Source organism: Watersipora subatra, chromosome 1 (genome assembly GCF_963576615.1).
Source record: "Watersipora subatra chromosome 1, tzWatSuba1.1, whole genome shotgun sequence".
NCBI classification, from domain to species: domain Eukaryota; kingdom Metazoa; phylum Bryozoa; class Gymnolaemata; order Cheilostomatida; family Watersiporidae; genus Watersipora; species Watersipora subatra.
Window position 1 is genome coordinate 11,525,260 of NC_088708.1, and position 8,938 is coordinate 11,534,197.

General features: G+C 37.3%; 1 protein-coding gene across 1 annotated transcript in view; it reads right to left on the reverse strand.

The window, feature by feature from the left end:
* LOC137388255 (solute carrier organic anion transporter family member 2B1-like) overlaps positions 1-6,457 on the reverse strand; it is a 17,848-nt gene extending 11,391 nt beyond the window's left edge. Inside the window, exons 1-6 of the mRNA XM_068075001.1 lie at positions 6,424-6,457; positions 5,198-5,477; positions 4,270-4,397; positions 3,475-3,521; positions 1,094-1,273; positions 380-466 (exon numbers count right to left, since the gene is read on the reverse strand). Of these exons, the coding sequence (XP_067931102.1) occupies positions 380-466; positions 1,094-1,273; positions 3,475-3,521; positions 4,270-4,397; positions 5,198-5,476 (721 nt within the window). The 5' untranslated portion in view covers position 5,477; positions 6,424-6,457. The remainder of the gene's footprint in view (positions 1-379; positions 467-1,093; positions 1,274-3,474; positions 3,522-4,269; positions 4,398-5,197; positions 5,478-6,423) is intronic.
* Positions 6,458-8,938: the final 2,481 nt, after the last annotated feature.

Consider the following 8,938-nt stretch of genomic DNA (forward strand, 5'->3'; position numbering starts at 1 on the left):
ACTTAACTGCGGTGTATAACCTAGTAATATAACACTTAACTGCGGTGTATAACCTAGTAATATAACACTTAACTGCGGTGTATAACCTAGTAATATAACACTTAACTGCGGTGTATAACCTAGTAATATAACACTTAACTGCGGTGTATAACCTAGTAATATAACACTTAACTGCGGTGTATAACCTAGTAATATAACACTTAACTGCGGTGTAAATGTTTTGTGGTTGCATGGAGTAAAACTGAGTAATACACCAATTAGATCAACTCAAAAATAATATTTTTTCCGTTCTAATGACCAGAATAATATACGTACTTATTTAATGATTTAACAGTAAAAATCTTTGAATGTTTCAGGGAAATCATAGCAAAACACTCACCTCCAAGCGTCACATAGATGTTGAGAAACAAGCCGCCAGATCCAAAGCCAATCACAGGGCCAATTGTATAGAAAGTCAAAATGATGCCTGAGAGAAGAAAGTAACGTATCTAACGTAACAGCATGACAGATACCATTGTAGTAGTTTTAAAGACTGATGCTAGGAGACAACAGAATATTGAAAAATACTGAATTTTTTTTCAGAATATTTGCTTAATCTATTTGATTAGCAAAATTCATTTATTAGAACATATTATTAGAATGATAAATTAACCTATTTTAAGAGCTTTGTATAGAAATAATACTTATTACCCAGTGAATCAATACTTTTGGATGTTGATAGATCTTTTAACCAGCGCCAAGCATAAAAACTGCGCATTGGCCAATAGATAGATTTTTAATGAGTTTCATTAACCAATAGATAGATTTTTAATGAGTTTTGGCCAATAAATAGATTTTTAATGACTTTCATTGGCTAATAGACAAATGTAAAAGATGTGAAAGAATACGCAGAAACTATGTGAGCAGCCAAAAACTAAAAAAGTTGTCAAAATCTCTATGAGCATTTATGTGGACAAAAAATTAATATACATAAATTATGCTGCATAGACATCTAAAACTCTAGCATTAAGGGATCAGTTAGTATGTATAAATATGTAATCAGCTCTTCACGGTCTATGCATTCTAAGAGTAGCGCAAGCTGTAGAACTCTTACCTAAAAATTTGGCAGTTTCATGGCTTTTCTTCACATTATTGTCAACATAGGCAAGTCCTAAACACCAGAAGGGGGCGTACCCGACACCCATAAGAAATCCAGCAATGCAGTATACTGTTAGGACTGTCTTAGAGAATGTAGAATCACCATAGTTTGACGCAGTGACTGTTGTTTCATCTCCTGGAAATGCCATGTCAAATATCATTTCATAGAATATTGTTGAAAACCATGCTTGTGTGTGAGAACTGTTCATAAAATATCAAATTAAATGACTAACAACCCTTTGAGGCTCATTGCTCTTAAATTGTATGATTTTCAGAACATTAGAAAAAAAATTTGAGCTTTGAAGGGTCACTCGCGTCAATTTTAAACGATTTTATCAATAAGTATAGATACTTTTCTATTATTTGAGATTTTGTTTGATGTTTGAGGTGATCTGACTGACAGGATGTTTCAAGATTAAAATTGACAAAACTTGATGGCAGTTAAAACGCTCAGAAGAAAAATACATAAAAAATCACATCAGTAGTCGCGTGTATTGTTTATAAATTACACAAACCTAAATAAACACATACCACCCCTTGTGTAACTACAGGTCACCTGATGACTGCTACTAGCGCAGAGTGGACTATGTGTATGTTTCCATGATGCGCAGTGCTTCGGAGTTGCGCTATCTCCGAATCATGGAAACGGCGTCTTCGCACTGAAATCACTGCGCACTGATCAGTTCGAAGCCAGTGCGAATTCGCAGCAAGGAAACAGCGACTGCGCAGTGGCTACGCATAGCTCTCACGCCGTGGAGACGGATTCTTCGAGGGCCGTAAACTAGTACAAAGGTTGTCCTGCTAATCTTGTTTTTTTACTATTCTTCCGATCTTCTTTCACCTAAATTTCATTATGGTCTGCATTCACTAGGATGATGAGGTGATTACTTTCCTGGACTTTGTTATCGATGCCAACACTTTTCGAAAAATAGGTGGCAAGTCCTAAATTAACGTTTAAATAATATATTACTTAAAAATACTTATTAAAAATATATTACTATGTAAAAATTGTGTTAAGGTTTGTAAAACCTTGTGAATGTGTATTGCAAAAAAAGTATAATGATGAGAGAATCATAAAAAGACCGTTTATGGCGTTCGGTATCCGTGATCGATTCTATTTCTCCATCAGGCGATTCGATTTATACAATTTCTCTTCTCTGGCTAATTTGCGGTATTTGCTGAAAACCACTGCGCAGCATGGAAACGTACAATCCCCTCGACTTCGGAGGGGGCTGCTTCGCAGTACTGCGCACCATGGAAACATAGTGATACACTATGTGAATAGTGTGTTGCATCATGCCATTCTTAGGAGGTATTAAGAATTACCAAATTTGCTTGGTAAATTATTCAAAAAATGATACTTCCAAGACTCACAGAACAGAGTACAACAGCCTTGACATTATTTCATTAGGATACAGAACTTTAGCGTTGCTATAAAAAAAATTGAATGACTGCATTATCTACGGAGCGACTAACTCTTTGTATAATTGTTAGCCTTTTAAAAGCCAATTTATAAGTGGTTGTTCACTGCACTGATGAGCTTGTCTATAAAATACGATGAACTATCAACTGTGTTAGACGTTGTATAGCATTGATTTTTATAACCCTAAAAACATCTAGTAAATTGATAACGAATAATTCTATTATTACGAGGAAATTAAGGTAAATGTAACGTTTCTATCATACATGACTGTCAGACAACTAAGTCAGTGAAACAATTAAGGTGTTTGAAACTACCACACAAAACTTAAAGCTTTAGGCAGAATCCAGAAGAAACTGCTACAAAGTGTTTTTTTGACTAAAAGCATAGACCTATTAACTATACAGTATAGTTAATATAGTTAATAGTTAATAGGTCTATGACTATTAACTAGTAATAATAATATACTATATAACTATATTATAGTTAATAGGTCTATGACTATTACCTAGTAATATAGTTAGTATAGTTAATAGGTCTACGACTACAAGTGATAGCTGCTTACACCACTATAAATTTGCAATAACATTGTTGGCTGGCTATATAGAACTCCAAGCTTGAGCATTGCAATGTTTGCACCGCTGTCTCAACATATGATCGATTGTGTTTGGGTTTTACTTGACAATTAAAAAATCTTTAGTGAACTTTTGTATATATTATAAGTTCTCTGCTTCTTAATCTGCCACCAATGTTTATACAAGTTTTTGTTTTATGAACTGCTAAACTGCTTGGATACATAAAGTTAGTAAATAGTTCAAAGTCTTTAAGATCTAGGGCTACAGTAGCAGTTTGTAGTATGTTTGTTCTATGACAGACTGCGGTATGAATAAGGTAAAACTCATGCTACTATACTCTACCTGTAGTATTCCAAGATATGTTGGCTCTCAAGCTGTCACAGAGGTTTCTGAAATCAAATCAATTTTTTATGAAATGAAGATAGACATTAGAAGGAACAGCCAATCATTAGTGAGAACCATCCTGTTATTATTTCTTTCACACATGAGATGCCCTGTTATTGAGATTGCCCTGTGTGAAGAAGGTGGGATAGAGAATGAGTGAATGGGTGAGTACACAAGACCGAGGGAAAGAATAAAGAAAAGGAGAAAAGTAAAGAAAGATAGAAGCGAACTAACAAATACCGATTGTGTTATGGTGATAAAACTGACAGGAGGTCGTCAACAAACAAACCTGTACCTCGTTTTAATCGCTCAAGTCAGTCCTTCATTATCTTATCATTGTGTAAAGCTCGCAGTATGTCAAAATGAGTTTATCTTTGAGAGAAGATTGTTTATAGTTATCTACAAGATTGAATTGTATCTACCATAAAGTTGAAGCCACTTATGTGAGGAATGAAGTCATCGAGCTGTTGCAGAAGTATATCAGTCAACTAATTCAGGAAAACAGAAGGACATGCAGCGAGATTAAGGGACACAGCTACTGTTTTGGCACATAGCTCAGTCAGCAAGGGAAGTTGGTCGAGTAAGGGAGGGCGAAAAGACAGAGGCACCTAAAAACTATTTAATGTATTTTGTGTTACGATATGAACTTTAAATGATTGAAAGAAATGATAGAATGATTTAAATGATAGAATGATTTAAATGATAGAAAAGGCTTCACTTTTAACTTGCGAGATAACAGAATGAGCTACTTACTCTGCAATGTAAAAGTTTGCATCGACTTCCTTTGTGCTTTGAATCTTTTCCTCATAATTAAGTAGGAAATGAGGGATAGCATGAGTAAATGCACCGACAATGACGACCGTGAGACCACAGGACAGCACCTATAGGCAAAGACAGATGTGGCAAAATCTTTTGAGTCCAATACCACCAAAAATACTGTAAACAACCTAATTAGTGCATGTGTACCGCGCTGAGTCAGGGTGCAGTTGCACCAAGACGATTTTATTGGAGATGCTTCCCGAATAATAATTGTAAATACAGCTTTGTCCCAGTGGCCGACACAAAATCAGTGAAATGTGGCATACTATGTTAATCCGTTTTTGACTCCCGTTCTTGACCGGAATTGACCAATCATATCTCGCAATGGTGATAGTGCCGAAAATACAAACAAATGGAATCAACATCGATCTTGTATTTTATTGGCTACCAAAGGTTACCTAGTTTGTATAGCCAGAACTCGAGTTGGTTTAGTGTAATTTTTGCAAAAATGCATTTCAAATCGTAAACAGAGTAGAAGCCATTCCAACTCCAACTCCTCAGCGGCTACACAACTCTGAAAAATCATCCTGATGTAAACACCTCCTAAGTTTTTGACACATTTGTCATACTGACAGGCGTCAACTGGTGGCTTGCCATTCACAGTTTTCTCATCAAATATATTAAAATGGTTAGGTGACAAGAGAAAGAGATACAACACCGCCAAGATTCACTGAGGAATGCTGTTTCGTTTTAACGAATTTTTGCTGTTCATCATTACCTGTCTGTTAATTCCAGTTGAAGAACTTTCGACTTCATTTTAGGAGCAATAAACTTCGTAGCAAAGATTGGATAAGCATAGACTGTGAATAATATTTTATATGCAATCAGTTCAACAAACCCATATTGATCTATACTGTCTTACGTTTGGTACATTCTTGTTGGTGAAGAAATATGATGCGATAAGGTTAGAAAGAATACTGCCAATTTCAAACATTGAATACCAGACTCCGACATCTTGTGAGCTGAGAGAGAAGACAGTCTGTGATGTGCTTAGCACGGCACTCATATAACTGTAGCACCCGGAGACTCCAAAGACAACGAGCCCGAGTATGATAGAGTAGAGCCACAGATTCGCACACTTTTGCAAATTTGCGTTCCGTTTCAGCGGCCCGAATCCGCAACGGTCGTTGATGACAGCCATTCTAAAAAAATTAACCTCGTCAGCCTCGTCAGCCTCGTCAGCCTCGAGCACATCAACACAGTCAGCCTCGAGCACATCAACACAGTCAGCCTCGTCAGCCTCGTCAGCCTCGTCAGCCTCGTCAGCCTCGAGCATATCAACACAGTCAGCCTCGAGCACATCAACACAGTCAGCCTCGAGCACATCAACACAGTCAGCCTCGAGCACATCAACACAGTCAGCCTCGAGCACATCAACACAGTCAGCCTCGTGCACATCAACACAGTCAGCCTCGATCACATCAACACAGTCAGCCTCGAGCACATCAACACAAACAAATATGCTCTTGTAAATGATGCAATTAACTCTCTAGTCATGGTTTAGAATCTTTAGATAATTTACACTCCAAGCTTGTTTAGCCTTTATGTGTCTCATGTTTTCATACACTCTGCATGTGCATCAGAGCGTGTAATGGTTTAGACAACACCTCTATTAGCTGCCAGTGCTGTGAAAATTATCAAGGAGTATGGTAAAGCAATGCAAAGTTGATTGACCCTTCACATAATCATACTTCTAATAACAACCTAATTTGGTCTAGAAGTCTATGATGCCTAATCATTCCTTTCGATGACAAACAGACCTTTGGTATCAATTTATATAGCAGATATTACGATCAATGAAATAGCCTGAATTTTCAGGTCAACTTGCTAAGAACTAGCTAGAGTTTACTGCGAACCTCCAGACCTCGGCAGCTACAGCTAGTGCTGTCTTGTCAATGCATCACCTTTCCTTTATGCTCTAGCAGGTTCAGCACTTTACAATCACACATTGAGAAGCTACATTTGTATAATAGAGCGGTCTGTATGTCAAATAATAGTCAGCCTGTAATGATGGGAACAACTGAGCCCTACACGGAAAGAAATATTTTAAAGTGAAATTAATATACATATAGCAGATTGTAGGCCTACCCCTGCAACACGAGTACCTGTTCCTCCTTGCCAAATGACCGGTGCTGGACTAACCACTTGTTTGACTCTTAACCTTTTGTTATACAATACATTTGGGATTCACATGATAAGAATGGAGACACCTCCAGCTAGAAGAAAGGTAGATGGGCTGACCAACCGGAAGAAACTATTAAAGACTTAATAAACTGAAGAAGTTTGTAATCCATTTTAGTAAGTAGACTTTGCTTGGCGTTGGTAGAGAATCTTGCTTGGTGTTGGTAGAGAATCTTGCTTGGTGTTGGTAGAGAACCTTGCAGAATGGTTGCTTGTTTAATGGATTGGTTTTATTTTGTGCATTGCAAGCTGAATTTAGAATGCGCACCTGCTGAATTATAAAGAGGCAATTGCACAGTTGCTTATGATGTGAGCACTGGTGATTTCTAACGCAAAAAAATTGTATTTTTTTCTAAATTTTAGACGGTTTTAACAGATATTCACATGGCATTCCATACGAACCGAAGCAATTTGTAAATTGTAATGCAGTTTAGATCTTAGTTGTTTAATTAGTTACATAGTTGTTAGTGGTTGTAGTTTGGTGTAGTGGTTGTTAGTGATTTTAGACTGTTTAATGTCTATCAAGATAGTGATATGCTGTGAGTGTGCAGATTGTTTTTATAAACCTGATTGTTTTAGGATAAGAATTAACCACATACATATATATCCCAATAAGTGGTCCTGGATGCAAACTGTGCATTGATACACCAAAAACCATCCAACAGATCTTCAGAAACCTTCACCCGCCTTATGGTGTTCGGAGGGTGTTAGAAGGTGATGCTGCAGCGTGTCCGCTGACTGGTAATGCGCTGAATATAGAGCACAAGTTGCAGACATTCACATGCCACTTCATACAAACAAATGTTGTTGGTACAATGCTACCCTGTCGCTAGCTTTAGTTCCATAAGGACCACAAACATGATTTTAGTGGATACTCAAGTATTCTCCGCAACATCTCACTAAGCCAAGACTGGGCCCAAGTTGCGCAAGCATAAGCCATGGTTCAGTCATAGAAATGAACAGCTTGATTAAAGAAGGAGTTGTGGTCTCATTACATTTATAGGAAGTGTCTGGCAGCATTCTACCTAGTATAGTGAGGAACTCTAATATTATGGCGATGAGAGATTAAGCAAGATGGAAAGGTGCCAATACCTAAGGCAGGAGCCACCCTGCTTGGTATTATATGGAAAGAAAGCTAGAAAAGTTCACTGTGGAGTAGAGAGACGTGACAGTTAGCCAACACCAAACTGTACGCTATTAAATACCAAATATTATGTAACAGCTGTAAGAATAAAGGAAAAAACAGATTGAATATCTGTTCCATTTCTAATTCATGATAGCTATGTTATTGTGTGTAGAGTAGTGTATGCCTATTATGTTGTTTTTATGTTTTCATGACGTCTAATTTTCTGCATATTTATTTAGTAGTATTTGCCTATGCTAGGCCATTTTGATCGAAAAACCTAGAAAGCAATCAGAAGTTAGAAAATATGCGTAGTGCACCAAAATATCAACACGGAAACACTCACCAAACACCTATAGCTACAGAGCATTATCCTTACCAGGGCTATCTGCGACAGCCTGTGAATACCAGCAGTTTTTACCAAGAGTCTGTGTTAACCACTGGCTTCTTTCAATAGTGTAACCTTTTGCTGAGCTCAGTAAAGCACCTAAATGGTAACTGCCTTCAAAACCCTCGACACTTGTCTGGTCAGCATATAGTACATTATTGCATGCCTAGTTGGTGGCCAGTAAAGCTAGCGGAGATCTGATCTACTTCTAGATAGATTTGTTTATATGTAATATTTTTTATTTCTGTATTTATACTTGGAACATCTATGCTCATATTCTATTCAGCAGCTAATCATATATATATCTGAGGTACATCTAATATCTAAAATGCCTTATGTGTCTATCTTTCGTGTGTTTAAAATCTAAAATACTGCTAATACAACTTGAACAAATTATAAATTTGTCGCTGGTAATAACAAAGAGGCAGAGGAAGTGACTACACCATTCTAAAAACCATGAACATGAATGGAGGAGTCAGTCACAGACACGCACATAGTTCCATAGTTCTGAATACATCACACCCAGAGCGGCACTAACTACACATTCTCTATTTTTCTCTGTCAAGCCAGTAAAAAACCAAATTGTTAATGTGTATCACAATTGAAACTAACCTATTCTTAATATTACACTTGAAGTGTTTCATTTTTGAAAAAGCAGCTTCAATAACCTATGAGATTTTAGGGCTATGGTGGTAAGGCCACCCCTAATAACCTATGATATTTTAGGGTTATAGTGGTATATGGTGGCTATGGCCTTAGCCACCCCTAGACTCTCATAAGTTATGGCTATAACTTATGAGAGTCTAGGGCTGGTAAGGCCAAGTCGTCAGAATGGTAGTCGGACCGAGTGAGACAGCGTCACGCTATACTGCCATGTTTACAGCTTTCAGAATCTCTTCTCATTGCAGTGT